This window comes from Struthio camelus, chromosome 2 (genome assembly GCF_040807025.1).
Source record: "Struthio camelus isolate bStrCam1 chromosome 2, bStrCam1.hap1, whole genome shotgun sequence".
Classification (NCBI taxonomy): Eukaryota; Metazoa; Chordata; class Aves; order Struthioniformes; family Struthionidae; genus Struthio; species Struthio camelus.
In genome coordinates, this window is record NC_090943.1 from 136,978,179 (window position 1) to 136,998,064 (window position 19,886).

General features: G+C 39.5%; 1 protein-coding gene across 2 annotated transcripts; it reads left to right on the plus strand.

Annotated features, from left to right (window-relative positions):
• Positions 1–266: 266 nt before the first annotated feature.
• LOC104143189 (DGAT1/2-independent enzyme synthesizing storage lipids) lies at positions 267–19,564 on the plus strand. 2 transcript variants are annotated; one of them, XM_068932698.1, is made up of 7 exons: positions 267–602; positions 6,788–7,118; positions 8,743–8,907; positions 10,612–10,805; positions 15,750–15,810; positions 16,196–16,335; positions 18,200–19,564. In XM_068932698.1, the coding sequence occupies exons 2-7, from the start codon at positions 6,791–6,793 to the stop codon at positions 18,302–18,304; spliced, it is 993 nt and encodes a 330-aa protein (XP_068788799.1). In that variant the 5' UTR covers positions 267–602; positions 6,788–6,790; the 3' UTR covers positions 18,305–19,564. The 2 variants fall into 2 exon arrangements, with proteins under 2 accessions (XP_068788799.1, XP_068788800.1); XM_068932699.1 differs by lacking the exon at positions 15,750–15,810 and having other exon boundaries at positions 537–602; positions 18,200–18,315.
• Positions 19,565–19,886: the final 322 nt, after the last annotated feature.

Below are 19,886 nucleotides of genomic sequence, written 5' to 3' on the forward strand. Positions count from 1 at the left end.
AGACGACGGGGGTACCGAGGTGAGGGCAGAAGGGGAAAGAGGAGAGCGCAGAGGGGCTGAGGAGACGACGGGAGGACTACAGGAGATGACGGGGGGACTGAGGAGAGGGCAGAGGGGCTGAGGAGAGGGCGGGGTGAGGGACTGAGGAGGCGACGGGGGTACCGAGGGAGGGGAGGGCAGAAGGGGAATGAGGAGGGGGCGGGGGGACTGAGGAGGGGGCTGAGGAGAGGGCAGAGGCGGACTGAGGCGATGGGGGGGACTGAAGAGACGACGGCGGGAGTGAGGAGAGGGCAGAGCGCACTAAGGAGGGGGCGGGGAGCGACGCTGTTGGGGGCTCCGCGCCCTCCCCCTGCGCCTTGCCTGCCGGTCCCTGGCAGCGGGAAGCGGCGCCTTCATCTAGCGGCGCCGGGCGGGGCTACCAGGGCCCGTCCCGGGATCTTTATCTCTGAATTAAAAATGGAGATGTGGGCGCGGAACCCACTTGGGCTGCCCAAGGCCTGCCCCGCCTCCTCGGACCTTCACGCGGGGGCGGCGGCGCTCTTATCCCGGCACCGGGCCCGAACAGCGCGGTACTTTTTTACTGCTGCCACCGTTGCGCGCAGGTGAGAGAGGCTGCGGGAACCTGTGAGCGCCTTCCCCCGTCCCGCCCCGTGGCGGGAGAGGGGGCTGTTGTGGCCGTGAAGCGGGGGAGCTGGGGCTGGGGCCGGGGCTCGGCGCACCGAGGGGAGCGAGCAGCCTCCGCTGCCGAGCGCGCAGGTTTTGCCACGCTTTGGTCCTCCGGTAGCGCGGGGGGCGGGGGGGGCGGGAGGAAAGGCAAGGCGCCTGCTTGCCCCCGCGGGAGCTCAGACGAGGAAGATTTGCTTCTTCCCTTTTGTGGGCGAGAGCCGGAGCATCCCCGTGGGTGGAGTGAGAAGCTCGATGGCAGGCGTTTCGAGAGCTGCCCTCCGCTCTGTATGGACGAAACAGCTTATTTTTACTGCAAGGAGTCGGATGCGTTGAAACTGCAGTACCTGTGCGCGGGCTGGGCGTGCGCGATGATCCCTTGTCAGCGATCCCAAAAAGCAGAAATTAAGGAAAAATCGCGAGTTTTCTCACCAATAACGTTTCTAGGTGAACAAAAGGAGGAAATGCAGCTGTGTGGCACTTACTATGTTCTACTTGTGCCTCAGCATATTATAGGCATGACCAAATAGCGATAGGATACAGATCCTACTGTTCATATGCAATCTTCCAGCTCATATCTATCAAATTTCTGGAAACTAAACCTCAGCATTGCTACCTGACCAGTGATAGTTCTTAATTTGCGTGTGTTGAATCAAACTTGAATGAAAATTTAGTAATAATCATACTTGCTGAGGAAGTAAGAGCATAATTGGGAAAAAAACAGTCTAGATTAGATAGCCTTGGTGTGTGGGAAAGATAGAATATGCACTGAAAGTAGCAGGACTGTGCACTTTACAGGACTGCTTGCAGAGCAATACTTTTTACTTCAGGGGGATATGCCTTTCAGTTTTGGGGTGGATGATAATACATGTAGGTAGGAAAAGCTGTGGAAACATAGAAGCATCTGTGGATATACGTAGGCAAGAACTATGAAGTGGCTATACGAGGACAGCAGAAGAGTCATATTTTGTGGAAGTGCTATAAAATATTCTGGAAAACACAAAACTGGAATTTCATTTACATTGTTAGTAATATATAGATAATAAAGGAGGAGATATAAAAAAGCTGTCTGGACGTGGTCCAGGGCAATGTGCTGTAGGTGATCCTGTTTGAGCAGCGGGGTTGGACTAGATGATCTCCAGAGGTCCCTTCCAACCTCAACCATTCTATGATGATGTAATTCTAAAATGTCATGTGATATATGTGTATATATAAAGGAAACATAACATTTTTAACGAGGTGTGCACTGTGTGCACACAAAATTGTGCTGACCTACCCCAAGTCACACATGTATGAAAGCGCATTTTTCTGTTAGCTAGTCAGGCATTGCTTAGGCTCCAGTCTGCCAGTGTAGATATGAAAGGTCTTTGCAGTCATAATATTTTGGAATTATAAACATCATAACTTGTAGTGGGTGTGGACTGAATATGAAGTTGTCTTCTTGTGCTTAAATATTGTAGCTCCTTGGCCATTTAGACATCAGCAAAAGAGTTGCTATTACTTAAGAGAGGGGAAAAATCTGAATCATATCACCAAAATCTTGCTATTTGGTAGACATTCTTTTGCTATATTTTTGTGTTTTCCTCTTGCAAAACTGGTAGGAAGGCTTGAATAAGTCCTTGTCCGAGTCCCGCTTAGAAGACAGGTAATATGTGGAGTTGCAGCTGCCATCTTATTTCCCTTATGAAACAGAGCACTTGAGGCTGACAGAAGAGAAAGTAAGAGCATGCCACAAGAAAGCAGATATCACAGAATTCTATATAGGAAAGTCTTCATCTACTTAATACTACTGTTCCTTCTATGCTCTGCTAAACTTTTTGCCAGGAACAAACAGCTGATCAGCAAGACTAATGCTACCTACACTTCAGTCAAAGCTGAAAGCTGACTGCAAGGTTTCAGTTTTGTTGCCATGGGTGTCTTGTGATGGTTTTGTTGTTGCTCTTCCGTTTCCTGGGATTATAATAGCAACTGATGAGATTATCCTTATTAACAAGTGCAGCAAGATCTCAGGATCTGAATGATTGTAATGGAAGAGTCTTTTGTTGGAAGGGGAGCTCGCCTTTACATAGGAAGAAATTAGTTCTCTCTGTGACATCACCTGTAATTTTACAGTGTAGCTACTGCTATTACTCTGGAATTTGATATACTTTATAGGCGAAGCCAAAACAAACATCTTGGATGTCAACATAGATGTTGTTCCCTAGAAGAAAATGAAATCATTCAGAATAGTAAGACTTCAAGTCCATTGTTAGATGAGATAAGAAAAATATAGACAGTTGAAAAAATATTTGTTCACAAAACACTATACCCATCTGTTAATCTTTTCTAGGATGTTCACTGTTGAAGAATATGGGAGATGTTTTTGACTCATATTTGATAGGAGAGAAATATCTCCTTAAAATTCCAAGACTTGGGGCAAAACAGAACAGTTACGAGCAGATATGTTGCAGTTAATACTCTTATATTTCCATTCAATGCATAATCAAGCAGATCTTTAGTAAGAGCTTTACAATAGGCACTCAAATAGTTATGTAATAAATTCTCTGTACAGTGTTTGGTAAAAAGCGTGCCACAAAATTATGTTTGTGGTCTCAGCAAGATGCTGGGGAGAGCTAGGCAGTAAACCATGTCAGAGAGAGACGTCCTATCCTGTACTAGTCCTTTGATGTTATGCTGACAGTTGCAGAGAGATACATTTACCACCTCGGGCTCAAATCATACAGTCCAAAAGCTGATCAGGGTTCATCCTTTTTTTTGAAATGTTGTAGGTAGTATTCAACAGAAGTATTGGGCAACTCTAACCGAGCTGAGCATCCTAACTGCCAGTAAGATCCATGCTCATCCTAACTTTTTATCATTCCGTCAATCATTTATTCTTTCCGTTCTGGCTTGGATTTAATTGGAATGATGTAGAGTTAGCTTGCATCCCACCCACCCACTTAGTTAGCTGATGCAGAGTTAACTCACTCCATGTGTACTGAACTGTTTGCACACGTCCTTAGTCAAATCAGTACTGTTAATATCCCTTTTGTAGGTTTTAAAGGATACTTTTGTACAATTAAGTCACTGAATTTCTTTCTTCTAGAGCTTTTTTTGGAGGGGGGGTCTACACTCAAAATCGGAAATGAATAAGTAACTGATGTTCTTTTATCCTGTGGTTAGTGAGCAAACAAGGTTAAATGTAGCATTTTCCATCCAAAAGACAGTTTTATGCTGTGGAAAAATTGAGAAGGAGGAAGAGGAATTAGTGTAACATCCCACTGATGTTAGGAGAAAGTTCTGAAGATATTTAATAATGTAGGACTTAGAATCAATTCCCATTTGATGGGAATTCCCCCACTGATGATTAGTTTTTGTCATACCAGTTGATGACATTATTCATTTCATATGTTCTCCATTATAAAGAGCTTGACTAATACCTCATAATATTTTTATTAAAAAATAATGTACTTTCATAATCACTGTAGGCCAATTTAAGTTTGGGCTGTTCCCAAAAGTGGCTTTGGTTATGTCAGCATTTATGTAGTCATCCAGTTAGCAGGGAGCTAGCTGGTCCTGCTGGTACCAGGTCTGGCTATGGCAGCACTGAGATGCAGTGAGAACGTGTGGTCAGGGGCTGGTGGAAGGGTTTGTTCCACCTTTGAGTAGCAGCTGGCATGTAGCTTAAAGCCTTTATTAAAATTATAGGGATGTGGCATTTGCACAAGCTATTAAACCTCTATAATTTCCTCAAAGAGTGGAGGTGCGTTCATTTACAAGATCAGTTTCCCCCAAAATTATGATGAGTAGCGTCAGTTACATTGATCCCATACCAGCTTTTCAGTTATCTTGCTGGTGATTTATCTGTGCGCTGAGACGTGCAGCCTGTTACCTGCATTTGGGGACTTTGGCTACATCTCTGCCAGTCTTTGGGACTTTCCCCAGTCTTTCAAGAGTTATTAAAAATGAGCGTCAGGAGGCTAGAGGGAATTTCACCTGGCTTTTTAAAGAATGTTAAATATAAGATATCTGAACATGTTGGTAGATTATAGGATGCCTTGATTACCAGCTTCCAGTCAGTGATCAATACATTGTCATTAATCCCCCCTTCACATAGGGGTTTGAAATATTTACCTTATTATGGGTACATTTATTATGCGTGTGGAAATCTTATCTGAAATTGTTAGAAATTCTGAGTTTTGCTACGGGGTGTACTATGTGTTCCAAGCCTCCATAACGATGCAAAATCCACTCCTTTCCTTCTCCTTACGTTGCAGGATGAACGAGTTACTCTTAAGCACGAATGCTGTTTTTCTGATTCAGTAGCCTGAGGCAAGCCCTTAGCATTGCCTTCTCCTAGGTTCTGTCAGCAGAAGCAAGCTTCACAAGCGTTCAGGATTTGTAATTCTTACTGTTCTCAGTAACTTTAAACAATTAATCACTTCTTTAATAGAGAGTAGTGCCACACCATCAACTTCATCCTTCTTAAACATCTTGTAAGCAGAGATTTTAATATCCAACTAATACAGACTATTCCTTTTGTTTCATTCATGATAGAGTCTCTTTTCAGTGAGAATTTCTACATCCTCTTATATCTTAGTCCAGCACCTGTAATCAGTATGCAAACAATTATGTATTCATTCTCATGATGTCTTCGCTGCATTGGTTTCATTTGTTTGTTGCCTGCTGACCCTGATTTTATACAACCATTGCTTCCTTTGCACTCCTAGTTTAATATCCTTCCAGCTATTGCATTTGGTTTCTTTGGACTGGAAGCCATCCTGTCTGCACAGCCATTCTGTGCCTTTGAAAGCCGAGACAGTGTTCTGTGGTACCTGAGTGGACCTTTATACCAGTTCACCTCTGATATTCTATACAGGGCTTACTAAAGAAAAATAAAAAGACAGGAATTAGAGTTGTTAGTGAATAATAGATTTGCTTGTATATGTATGTCAAATATACTCATAAAGTCTGTTTGGACTTGCTGTACTTCAAATTCTTGGCACTGTGGCAGTTGTGATTTGTTTGTTGTCCGTACTTGTTCTGGTGTTGGATCAGAAAAATGTACTTGTTGAGCAAGCATTGACCTGAGTGAGCCAAGTAAAAGCTGCATTTAGTTATGGATTAACGTATATGATTGTAGTGTTTAAATCTCTGGTTAATGTGCTTAAGAATCCTAAAATAAGCAAGAGATACTGGATTTCCACTGCATTATAGAGACACTATTACTTGCTGTAAAGCGGATAGAGTCAGGTACTGAGAACAGACAAAGTAGCTGCATAGGTGGCAAAAATATCTCTAGGCCCATGGAGCCTAATTGGCCTGGAAAGTCTGAAGGAAGGGTGTGTGTTTGCGAGTGTGTGGCTGAGTCAGTGGGGGTGTAGAGCTTCCCTTCAGGAGGCTGCCGGCAGTAGCAAATGCTATCCCAACCACCTCTAGCCCTCTGGATGGAGCAGCAGCTATTCAGATTTTTGCCATTTGGCTCATCATCTAGTTCAGTTGCTCACTCTTTTGTTCATTTCCCTCACTTCCTGCTAGCTACCAAATTGAGGGGAACGAGAAACCTAGTTTGGACTCTCTGAAGAGGATCAGCAGAGCCAAGAGCTTTGGTATCGGTGTTTCTGGCTGACTGCTGAAGATATTTATTGCTTAACGTTCTTCTGAGTTCCTAACAAGGAAGGCAAACCTAAACAGAAAACTCTTACTGTTACGTAGTTTTGATAGTGAATGTGTCCCATTTAGCATGAATTTTTAGTTTTCCTCTAGAATCCTCACAAAGCCTAACCTAAAATGTATTCAAATCCCCAATGTTCAATTGCCTTTCTGGTCTGCTGGGAAGAAACATGTTCCAAGCTGTGTAGCCTACTTTCGTTGTTCCCTGTGGTACTTTTGGACTCTACTGCTTGTTCTCTGAGTACCTATTGTCTTGCTGTGTAGAACAGATCCATAAATATTTATGGTAATCTAATCGGCCTTCATAGGCAATAGTGGATAGCAATCGCCAGTGGCTATCTTAGCATGACAGAGAGGGGTAAAATGCTACAGCAAAATAACCGCTAGGTATATTTACAGTGAAGGTCTTTTCTAAAACAAGTAGCTTCCAGAATCATAGAAATTAGCTCTGTTTTTGTTCTCTTTCCTGCAGGACATGATAGGTAGAACAGAATCCTGTGCTTCAGGACAGATACCTATGGCCTACGTGAGCTGCCTTGCTTACATGCTGGAAGAATGGACTGGTGTGGAGTACCTGGAGAAATATTTTTTTCATATGGTCATCTTCTCACTGATGATGAGTGCAATACTAGTTTTTTTTATAGTTCCTTTAACAATCCTCTTTTTCATTTACCTTACTAATATTTTGCTTTTAATATATCAGAGGAACAGTGAGGTAAAAGCAGATCCCTTGAGTGATGTTTGGGATAATGCAAGAAAAGCTGTTGCAAGCTTCTGGGATATATATGCAAGAATATGGCATGGTAAGTATGGCATGACGGTTTGAAGGTTTGAATTGCAGTGGACAGTAAATATACCTAAGTTTTAATTTTAGATTTCTTCCAAATGAGTGCGAGTAAATGATATATGTTGTACTTCCTGTGGCATAGATTGCGGATTTTCTGCCCCAAAGACTGACTGCAGTTTAGAACAGACAGAATGAAAGGGAGAAATGAGACTATATAGGGTACATTTCTGTGAGTAGACAGATGCCCTTCTCTGTTTATGGTATCAGAGTAGACTGTAGTGTTCGTGTTAGTTCTAGTCACTTACTTGCAGGGCAGGATTATGATTTCTTTTTGTGTTTTAGTAGCTGTTCATAACCCACTTAAATGAACAATCAAAACAAAACAACTAACTGGACAAGTAATTAGTGTATTTTTAGTTGGAGAAAACTACTCTGTTATGACAGCTTAAAATAACTTCAAGGGCTGTATGGAAAAGAAAATAATTAGCACATTTAAATTTATACTATAGCAGAATTTAAAAGTAATCTGATTATTCAGTGTCATTATACGCAACCTTCAGGCACCTCAGCACACCCTGCTGCCTAGGAAAATCCTTAGCCCCAAGCTATGTACTCATTCTTCCCACAGGTGTAGTTTTAAATCTATAAGCAGGACTTAATTTTGCTGCCCTAATGATGAAGAATAAAATGTTATTCTCTGTGTTGTTACCCTTCCTCAGAGCTTTTTCCCTTAATCTTTGAACCTCCTGCAGTATAAAACCTTCTCCGGCTCTTCCTCAGACTCTGCCTGCTCCCTCTCTGGCCATCTCACTAAACAGCTCATGGCAGGAGTTGTAGCAGGGTTGGAGATGAAGGCAGGCAAGGTGAAATCGAGTGCTTAGTTGGTAAGAGCTGTGGCTTTCCCAAGCCTTTGTATACGTTAGCCTACTATGCCTATGCCTACAGTTTAGCTCAAACGTAGGAAGAGCCAGGAAAGGGATTTATAGAAGTCTGCGCCTGTCAGGAAATTTTTTCCTTTGTGAAATGAAATGCACATAACTGCCATGTGGAGCAAATCTGCCTTTGGGATTGTAATGGATTCTGCTTTGGACTTAAACACATAAACTAGGGCAACTTTTTTCTTCTGTAAAATCTGAATGGCAGGGTCCCCAGCCCAACTCTTCCTAATTTGAACACTTACATAGAAGGCCACTCATTCCCAACTTTCATTCTGTCTGGCACAGATTGGAGATTAATACTGCCTATTTTAGGAAGGCATCCAGTTAGGTTATTTTTCTCTCATTCTCGTGATGAAGCTGTTTCATACTAGTGTACTGATTTTTTTTTAAATTACATTTTGGACCAGGAAAAGTTACAATAGGCAATAATTAACTTAGTCTACTCACTTGGTGAAAGTGTCAGGTTCAAATCTGATCTAGAGATTTAACCGGAACACAGATTACCCTACTAGGTAGGACATTCTGTGGTGTTTGAGGGGCCTTTTCTTTGCTATTGACCAAAGGGTGCCTCTAGAACTTAATTCTTTTAAAAGCTACTCCTTAGGCTCTTACAGCTCTCTCTGAAAGGCATTCAGTAAAGGCTTTAATTCCCAGATAATTTAAAACAAACATTGTCATTGTATTACTTTCCATCCCATACAGGTTATGAGCTTCATGGTGTGGAAAACCTACCAGAAGGACCAGGCATTCTTGTATATTACCACGGAGCTATTCCTATAGACTACCTTTACTTTTTATCAAGGCTCTTTCTCTGGAAGAAAAGACTTTGTCTGTCAGTAGCTGACCATTTTGTCTTTCGTTTACCAGGTAAGAACATGTTCTCTTGTATTTAAGCGTTCTGAATTCATTCTGCCTATTGCTGGTTTTGGTGAAATTAATAACTATTACAGTCTGAAGAGAGCTTTTAAGCAAAAAGATAGGGGGTAGGCTGGTAAATGCAGAAGAGTCAATGAGGTAGAATATCCTTTCTTTGAAGTGAAAGCTCATAAAGACGCTGGCAGCTCCTCCAAAAACAACAAACAGACATTATATAATTCCTTTGGGATGAAATTTCGTGACTAAACGGAAAGTGTAGGATAGGACTATGTTACTGACCTCATGCTGGCTGGTCAGCAGTGGATTATGAGAGCAGAAAAGCCTGGTAAATGGAGAGACATTAATTACTTAACTGCTTTTTAGACTGACTAGATACTGCAGCGGGGCATGACATCAAATCTAAATTTTTGAACAAAGCAAATGAGTCTTCTTTGAACAACTAGTCAAAAAATCCACTAAAAGAGAAGCAGTTACAGATTTAGCCCTGAGCAGGGCGCAAAAACTTGTTTCAAGATTTTACTGTTGAAGAGCAGCTCTGTAATACGGATTACCACAACATACTCAGATTCAACATATTATAGACTGAGAAATAAATAAATAATTGCTTTATAAAAGGGAGAAAATGTAGAAGAGCAAGCTTCATTTATTTTTAGAAAAACAAAGCATAAGGAAGAAGCAGCCAGAACTTTTCTCATCTCAAAAGAGGCTGCAAAGTAGAAAAGATAACAAAAAAAAAACAAAAAACAAGGATGATCAGAGGCATGGAATGACTTCCCCTGAGGAGGAAATATAGGACAGAAGTCTTGCATGATTGAGGGATATAAAATTCTGAGTTAATGCAAGAGGTGAATAAGAAGTGATAAGTCTGTCTTGTAGTAATTTCATGTGATGTATTGTAGTTCTTAACAGGCAAAAATATTAAAGCCAAGCAAAGGAAGTACGTTTTCACCTAATAAGGCTATGACATTCATAGTGACAGGACAAAAAATATAGATGAGTTCACAAAAGGATTAAATAAAGTCAAAATCTATCTTTGATTAAAAAAAATCTATCAAATAAGACACACTGAATAGGATTAAGTAAGATGCAGTGACAAGATTCATCGCTGTTTTTGAAATTGTCCTGTTAAATTCTGCCATTCTTGCACCTTAAGAGTCATAGAACTGCCCAGTTTGACGATCTCAAGTAGTTTGCAATTTAACTGCGTAAAACTCAGCATAAAATGTTAAATGTGACATTTTAAAAGAATGCTAAAAATACATGCTTTACAGGCACTTATTTTTATAGTAATATTTATTGTACTTAAATTTTGTATTTGTTTTGTATTAAAAACATTTAAAAGAAAGGCGGGATGAATAGATGTTAATTTCCAGATTTCCAGCTTTGAGGCACTAGTTTCTATTGCATGGCTGGTGTTTTGATAATTATGGCAAATAGCATACATAGACATTGGCTTATGGAGATGCTCTTGCTAAACTGGTTCATCCTGATAATGTTTGGGCAAAAATATTGTCCCACATTTGCCACTTTGCCAATATTTACTCTGTAGGTGGTTTATTGACTCCATACAAATTTGCCTTACTTCAAATATATAGCCATGAGATTTTCCTTAAGCTGTAATCTTGTTGTTACATGGAAACAATATTTATGATTTAAGTGTTACAATAATATGTATTTGCTATTTATTTATTATAGGACTTAAATTATTATTGAGAGTGACTGGTATTATGCCAGGTACAAGGGAGGAATGTCTTAGCGCACTGAAGAATGGACACTTGGTGTCTGTCTCACCTGGTGGCGTTAGAGAAGCACTCTTCAGTGATGAAAGTTATCAACTGATGTGGGGAAACCGAAAAGGCTTTGCTCAGGTGGCTATAGATGCAAAAGTGGTGAGTAATATATGTTACCATCCCAGTTTATGCTTGTTGCATGTATGTTTCAGTATAAAATGCAGTTTAAGAGAGTTTGCTGGGAAATCTTCTAGACAGAAGAAAAAGGTTTGAGAGTAAAGATTTCTTTTCCTCTTCTCCTATCTTCCTCAAGTATAGCAATCTACAGGCAGCAAAGGTTTTATGGAAGTATATAGCTTTTTCTTGACTGTTGCAAAGCTTCCCTCTCTATGGTTCCATCTTGGATGAGTCTGCCTGGTTCCTGCTGTCGTCAGATGAAAAAATATTACTCTCAGGCAGGCATCTAATTTCTTGTCTTGACCACATTTCACAAACTTATGTTGTGGTCCTTCTCAATATTACTGTAATATTTGATTCTTTTTTCTCATCTTACTAGACTACTAAAATATGTTTCTCTTATTTTTCCTTCTACACGTTAGTCATTTCCTTATGGATTTTTAATGCATTGTCCTTATTTTTCTTTCTTCCCACTCTGTTCTATGAAAGTCCAGGATTTTGTCCTTACCCTTGCTCTTCTTCATGTTTGTGAAAGAGTCCATCAACTAGCGCAAGGTGTGTCTAAATCAGTGTTTCGGTTTGGATCAGGAATGCTTTCTTGGAGCAGTTTTCCCATCTCCTCCACTTACAATGCTTTCAGGAACATCATAGTATGGTTTCAGCGTACATGAACTGCAGTCCTCTTGGCCAAAACTACAGCAGAAGCACTCCAGGTGTGCAACATAATACTCTCAAGCTGCAAGTGGGCATTCAGTTGATGGTACCAGACTACAGTTAGTTCTAAGTACAAACAGAACGCTGAAATGTGTCCAGTGTTGATGTTAGATCCTCAGCATCGTCTGTTTTCCTCTACAGATATGCCTCTATTGGTTTGCACTTTTTGCTAATGAACACATGGCCACAATTTCAGTTACGTTTTCCATGTGGATGATTATCTACAAATACAAACTTTTACCACTGCGTCTGACTCCCTCCATATAATTCCACACATGAGATTGTTTCTCTGATGCAGTCTCTGGGAAATAATTTTATTTTGGATGGTATAGATCTGAAACAGTAACTCTGTAACTCCCTATCTTAATTGCCACTTCCCATCTTCATCGTCATAACTAGGGCACAACTTTGTCTTGGATTAGGCTTAGCACACCTAGCACTCTTTGTGTGGAACATTACTAACATGCATGCAGGCTTTATCTCTTCTGCCATGAGTGTTTTGCTGCTGCTTTCCCAAGAATTGCAAAATTAGGATTTTTATTCTCGTGAATATCTAATCCACTGCGGCGCTCTTCTTTGGCCTTCCAAGTTAATATAACCCTTTTCAGGCTATGTAAGAGTATCTGTCCTGCGAGTTGAGTTCTTCACATGAAATTTCTCACTACCCCTTTCAGTTTTTTATGTAGCTATTTCTCTTTCTTATTTCCTCTCACTTGTTGCTTGCTAAACTTTGCTTTGGTCCCTTTCTCCAAAGCTCCTACTGCATAGTGCCCAGGATTGCAAAATATATGCTTCAGGTTAATATTTCTTCATAACTGTCTGCCTTTGAAATCTTGTAGGGAGATAACAAAACAGTAGAATAAATTTAGGGGATTATCAAGTGGATAAAGTATTTTTAGCCTGGAAGACCTATTCCCAGCTCTTTGTCTGTCTTGCTGTCTGGTCTTGTAACCATTGGGAATTTTGTACTTCTGTTCCCTCTCCCTTCCTTTTTCTCAAAAGTGAGGGCTGTTAGTCACAATACTTGATACAGTGCGAGGGCTTGTACACCACCACTACTAGGAAAATAGGAGACTCTGAATAGAATAAACCCAGTCAAATTTGGATGTGCATTTGGAATTGCCTTATAATCTTTCCTTTTCTGTATTGGTATATAATAGTATACTTGGCTACTTTGCATGCAGCTTGAGTGATTTTTAGTAACTTCATTTTCCTGTTTGTCTAGTAAGCTACCTCAAACGTTGGAACAATTTTTTGCCAGATGTTTTCACTTCGCTTGGAACCTTATGGTATAATTCTACAGTTATGTGTTTTTTTTAAAAATAAAAATCGAATTTAAAAAATCGAAATGCCCTCAACATAGGGTGCCACCCTTGATTAAAAAAAAAATCAGAAAATTCTTGCTAGAAATCCTGATCCTTACAATCTTACATAATTTAAAAGCGTGTGGAAACAGCTGAATAGTAGTCCTTAAAATTCCTAGCACCTTCTTTTGAAAGGTGTTTTTTGGTTTAATGAATTGGATATTCATCAAAAATAAAATCTGTGAAGTGTGAAAGGTTCTTGTGGTGGTTTGTATTAGCCTGTCTGGTAAAACAGACACTATGTAGGACTATTACTTGGAGGGCGCAGAGGGGACTATCTTCTTTGACACCTACTAGCCTGAGCTCACCTTTACAGTGTGTCTTGCTCTCGTATCACTCCCCTTTGACTGAATACACTCATTCAGGTGTCTGTTCTCTTCTGATCAGGAAGTCTGTCTGGATTTCACTATGGTGGGCATCACTGTAACTACCTTACAGGCTCCACTGAATTTGGCAGGCTCCAACAGCCAAGAGGTTACTGAATAGCCGATAGCTCTTCTCTCTCTGCCTGTCCCAGATACCTTGCTGAAACAGCTATTAGACTGAAGTTCTGTATTTTTCTGTCAGCATGATCATGGTAGCAATGATATTTTCAGAAAAAAGAAAGTTCCCCCTGTTAGTTTTTGTTTTGCTGTGAGAGATTTATGTGGTTACCTCTTAAAACACCAGAGATGAAAAAAGTGATTCCGATCGCACTTGCATTATTGGAACTGTCCTTGAGTCAGACACAAGGATTTAAGCATCTGTCTGCCCACAGATAATTAGTTGCTTGTCTTGTGTGCCATTCTGCATCCCAGTATAGTGATATCAGGGTTAGCTCCACTAGCAACAGCAGTTCATTTGCATAGGCGAATACATACTCCATTCTCCATGTGGCCTTCCATGCTGTAACTGCTACACTGCTCATCCTGTAAGAAGTTACTGGGAAAAGTTACAAGAGCAGTTCTGAGAGCAGAAACTGGAACCTGGTACTTGCGCCTCCCAGCTAATTTTTCTAACAGGACAGCAGATCTGGTTGCATGTATGTGCTCATTTAATCTCTTCCCTTCTCTCGCACCCCAGAATGAACTTTTTCACTATGCTGTAGCAGGCAATACATGCCATAAGGACATGGGAGCTGTAGATTTGAACATTTTGAGGATGAGGAGGGACTTAGCGGTATGATGACATGTATTTTGCATAGTGGGCAAATGCTGTTTGTTCTACTATAGATAAAGATGCAGTGTTAAGTGTGCTGTAAAAGAAGAGTTCTGCTTTGTTTCTTTTTGCAGTAAAAGATGAGGGGATGAAGGAGCAGCTGAAGATGCTTATCATCCATTTGTGATATAGATGGACAAAGATGCGTCTGCTTGCTGTTCTATTCGAGTCGGACACCCAATTTACGGAAGGAAATGGGGCTTATGCCTGACTCTCAGCTCCAGTCCCTGTGTTTGGCCCTAGAAGGCCAAAAGAGAGCAGGTGGCAGTTAATTGTGTGAGAGCGGTATTATTTCCCCAAGTCTTCGAATATTGTGGCACAATATTGAATCTTTTTAGATAAAATATTGCAAATGGGGAAAAAAAATTAAAAGCAATGGAAACTATCAAAATGCTCTCTTAAAAAAAGCCTTCCCTTGGGACGTTACTGGTTTTAAGTTTTAGTTACTTTTAAAAACAACCAGATGTTAGCTTTCTAAAGACAGTGTAATAGAGGATAGTATTTGCAATGCTTAAGTTTCTTTGTGAAGGTTGAAATAATTTCCTAGTGTTTCAGTGATCACGTCCTTGGGACCTCCCCATGAAAGGCGTTTATCAAGTGGTGTATCTTTTCTTCAAAATTAACCTTTACATTTAAAAAATAAATAATTTTGATGTTTTGATTAGCTCTGCTCAATGTCTTCCCCCAAAATAAACACACAAATATATTTCATATATGTGTGAATGAATGAACAGCAGACTTACTGGTGAAAACACAGCATTAATATTTGTTCTCTCTGTTCTAAATAATATCTGCCATCAGCAGAATATCAATTATGTGAGGTGTAGAAACTTCGCAGGCTTATATGCGTCACCTATATCAGTGTGAAAATCTACATTTGACAGCTCCATGCCAAATGTGATGATTCTTAACAAATCTGCAAAATTTGAATTGCTCATTTAAATTCTTTCTGATTGTTGCACAGAGGACATCTAATTACCATTGTTCATCATGGCAGAAATAATGCTTCATTGCAATTCAGTATATTTTACTTGATTCTTTTTTTACATTCGGGAGATGAACTAGAATTTTTGTGGAAACATACCAGTTTCACTGATGCTGTCTTTAGGTAAGAATTCTGAAGTCCAAGATGGGCTTTCAGAATGGGAAGACTGAAAACTCAAAACAAATTGCTGATGAAGGCATTTAATTCCAGTGTGAAGAAGCTTACTGATTCCTAGTCTTGGTTAAGCAGAATAGAGACTTGAGCCTCTGTAGAGGCACCTGAGATGTGGAAAACAATCAGCAAACTACTGGCTGTTGGCAAATGGCACGCTATCTCCCCTTCCAGCCACGCCTAAGAAAAATGTTTAGTGTGTGTATTTGTCCCAAACTGAAATATGAATGTTAATAATCCATTAGAATTTTGGAACTTCCAGTGCAGAATTGTAAGATAAGTTCAAAGTATTAAGTTCAAAGTAAACTCCTATTGCAGGGCAACTTACTAAGCTGTCAGCATTTCAGTGATAAGAAAGTTCCATGTTTGCTATCTAACCAACCAGTAATTATCCTCTATATTCAAGTAATTTTCTCAACTGCATTATCAGGCACTAAAACATAAATTCAAACATGGTATAACATTTTCACCTTTTTATTTTTCTTGATTCCGTAGCCCATCATTCCGATGTATACTCAAAATGTCCGGGAAGGATATAGGATGTTTAAAGAAAGAAGTAAGAACTTTAAAATATATTTTAAGGATTTGGAATGCTTTCTTCACTTTTCTCTCAAAAAGGTTTTTCTTTTCAGAATTTTGCTTACACTGGATTCTTTAACATGCCTGCTGTGGGTCAGAGGTATCTCAAATATTGAACTATCTAGCAAGTGTGTAACTAGTGTGTGCTCTATGATTTGGTTCTTTAATGCAGTCTCATTTCAGTAATCTATTAATTCTGTCATCCTTTGTTTTGGTGGGCAGTTATTTAAATCTTAACGATTTCTTCTTGACTGTCAAATGAAACGAGCACTTTAAGGAGTCTTTCCAAATCCATCAGTTTCAGCTTTGGATTGTGTTTACTGTCACTATGATCTCACTTCTTCCCTCTTAAACTGTTACAGGATTTTTTAGACAGTTATATGAAAGTACTCGACTGCCGTTCACTCCGCCATATGGAGGAATTCCAGTTAAACTCCGCACATATATTGGGGAGGCAATTCCTTATGATCCAAATATAACTACTGAGGAATTAGTTGAAAAGGTAAGTTAGTTTTCCTTGCAATATTGAACTACACACTTTGTTTTATATGTGCACTTGAAACTAGTTTTTTTGTAGGGTTGATTAAAGACAAGTACACTTTTACTAGCTTGTTAATATAATGGACAGTTGAGCGCCATGCTTGTATAATGTGTGGATATCGACAAGTATGTACTGGCACAGTAACAGTTGTTTGGGATGCCCCTATCTTTTCAGAATGTGTGATAACTGTATTCTTGGAACACTAACTTAGTTTTTTCCCTCCTTGATAAATTTGATATCTGAAATAGTATAAACTGTTTTAAGTTCAATTTGAAGTAGATAGGAAAATAAACATATATATATATAACAAATATATTTTGAGAATCTTCCCTAAAGAACATAGGGCGCTAGAAACATCGAACAGTTCCAAAAGAGCTTCAGTCCCATTATCAAAAGGAAAACTTAAAAAAAAAATCATTCACATCCCAAATGCAAAAATATTTTGAGTACCTCCAGCTTGATGAAGTCAGTCGTGGTTAGGTGCATAACAACTTTTATAGAAGTATGGTTTAGGCATTTTTCAAAATATTAATCTATACAGAAAACTCACTTTTTTTATTTTTCATAGAAGATGAAAGATGGCTTTATTCAGAAAATTCTACTTCGGTCTAGGAATAGATAGATCAAAATATGGGTTAGGAATCACTGATCTGAAAATCACCTTGCTGCCCCAGAAAAGACGTAAGAAGTCTTTTCTTTGTTTGTTTTAAAGGATATGCTGCACATTGTTCTGGGCTTCATGACAGTGAAGCCAGAAAGACAGGTTTTGTCAGTTACAAGAGAACTGTCCCAGCAAGCTGCAGAGTTTGTGCTTACCAGTTTAGGAGGCTGCATGCAAGATTAATACTAAGATGGTCCTTATGGTTACCCATATTCTTGGATTTGGGGGGATTAGTATTTTGTATACTTGCTAAACTGAAATTTAAAATTTCCACTGAATTGCTTTATTAAGCCAGGAGTTTGGCCATCCACTTCAGTGGAAGTACTGTTAAGTCTTCTGTGTCTAGTATTAGTTAAAAAAAAAAAAAAAAAACTTAAATGTGGTTTGAGATGAACGGTAGACTAGCTGATCTCTATCTGATCCTGCCTTGGAAAGGAGTCAGGAAGTGAATCTATCAGGAAAAGTTTAGCTACTCTTTGCTTATATTCCCAGTGATGTTTTACCGCCCATTTGGGGACAGATCACTGTAGTATTTGGCTACCTTATTTCAAATTTAAGTATATTAGGAAAAAATAAAAAGAGATCATTGCTATCCCTAGTGGAGATGTAGAATATTTTACTCATTTTCTTCACAAACTTACATTTGACTTGCATGAAGACTGAAAAGTAATAGAATGTAGTTATAAGTTCTCTTATTATGTATATGCTGAGTATGATGAAATTATAGAAGAATTCATGTTGGGAGGGACATCTGGAGGTCCCTGGTGCAACCTCTTGGTCATGGTAGGGTCGGATATGAGATCGGACCAGGTTTGTCAAGCTTTATCCAGTGCTTTTGAAAACCTCCAGGGCTGCAAAACTTTAAGACTGCAAAAACTTAATGTGTGCATGTATTAAAGGCTAATTTGACATACCAACTCCCAGGACTGAAAAGTCTTTACAATATGAACCTTACCAAACTGCAACCAATGTTCTTTTTCCATTTTAAAGGAAAATGTTGCTAGCACAGCTAGCTAAAATAAATGACACTTTTTTTTTTTTTCTTAAAGGAGATCTTACACGTGCATTTCCCAATACCTTTTGAAACTCTGGCAAGTCAGTGATTATGCTGTTTTTTCTTGCATAAGCAAATATGTAAAGGCCAACTTTCTCTTCTCTTTTCAGACAAAGACTGCAGTCCAGGCTCTAATAGATAAACACCAAACAATCCCAGGCAGCATATGGAAGGCCTTACTGGACCGATTTGATAAACAGCAGAAAAGTGATTAGCATGCTTATGTTTATTTCATTGCTTTTAAAATATATAGTGAAAAACAATGTCCTACAGCAATGATGGCTAATAATTGGTTTTTAACCAGTTTAACTTCCATGCTTCTGCAGATTCAACAGAAGAAAACAAGTAATGTCTTGCAGGCTCCCCTGTATATGGCTCTTTGAGGATGTTCTTAAGTCAAGGAGAGTGAGTCCTTAAACAGGAAAACTTATGCATAATGGCAATGCAAATGCTAAACTCTCCAGAAGAAAATCATGTAGCTGGTATTTGGCCTGCACATAAAACAAATATTTGCATACAGCTGAGAACCTCAAAAATGTTGTCTTGTTCTGTGGTTTTATGTTTTGAGCTGATCACAGTCTAGTTTCTGAAAAGAATCTCAAATTTGGTGTTGTCCCACCAGAGTCCAATGTAGCAGGCAGTCTCTGTGAGCACCTTACCAATCAGACCTCACACAAGACAGTGTGAGGAGAGAAATTGTCTCACTTTAGCTATTCATCTATTGCTTAGATCATTTTTCTGGAGAGATGTATACAAAGAGAAATAATCCCACTAAACCAGATATTAGACTTACACAAATGCCTCATCTTCAGTATCTGGAAAGTAAGCATTCTGCATCTAGGACTTTGCTCTGACAGAAAAGTCTGCTATGGAAGTATTTTTATCCCCTTTGTACAATGGAGTGAGGGATCGTACTCCCATTTTACGAGGGGATGGAGTAAATCTGGCTAACTCTAGAGCAGGAGTCACAGAGTGATAGAAACGTCTGATTCAGATTGTAACTACCATTGGAAGCAGGAATTTAAGTTTTATACTCTCAAAGAGAGAAAAAAAGCTTTAGTTAAAAGTAGCACTATGCGAACACATGTTGAGTACTTTCAAGTCTCAGCTGGTACATCCATGCACTATTGCACCATACAATACTGATTTAGTGGAGGAGGTTGCCTCTAGTCTGAGAATCCCTGCATCATAGCCTATTTGCAGTACAGATGTGCTATAATCTCCCAGATCTCCCAGCCTGAGGCTTATAATCACTGGTGTTTTGCCTAAAAATGCAACACCTCCATCCCCATGTGGATTGAGTGTAAATGCCTGTTTGGAAAAGGAGGACGTAGGCAGTGTTGTCTTACTAATACATTTTTCAGAATACTGAAACTTGCTACAAAGGAGAATGTATTCTTTACAAGCTATGTGATTTTATTGGTGGGAGTGGGAGACCTTTGTATAATTAAAAGCACCTGTTAACTTCAAAAACCAAGGAAAGTAATTGTTGTGCCTCATTTTTCTTCCTGTACTTTTAACGCTTGCACTCTTTCCCCTCAGCATCCTAAAAACTTATGTAGCATCTAAGACAGTATATACAACATTAGCCCATTGTCACTGGAAAACTAAATCTACTCTTTGGATCAAACTATTCTTCTTTCCTCTTCCCATGCTGCTTCTCCCTAAATCATTTCTAACATATCTGAAGAAGGAAGCAGGATGGATAGGTGAGATTATTTTGAAGCAAGTTAGTCCCCTGGAACAAAACTACAAGAATCCTGTCCTGAAACAACTCAAATCCATTCTGAGAGATGG

Bases quoted from the DNA above. Each gene is read 5' to 3' on its own strand.
- LOC104143189 (XM_068932698.1), top strand. From the start codon at position 6,791: ATGATAGGTAGAACAGAATCCTGTGCTTCAGGACAGATACCTATGGCC. The intron at 7,119-8,742 runs GTAAGTATGGCA...CATCCCATACAG, and splicing joins ATATGCAAGAATATGGCATG to GTTATGAGCTTCATGGTGTG. The intron at 16,336-18,199 runs GTAAGTTAGTTT...TTCTCTTTTCAG, and splicing joins CTGAGGAATTAGTTGAAAAG to ACAAAGACTGCAGTCCAGGC.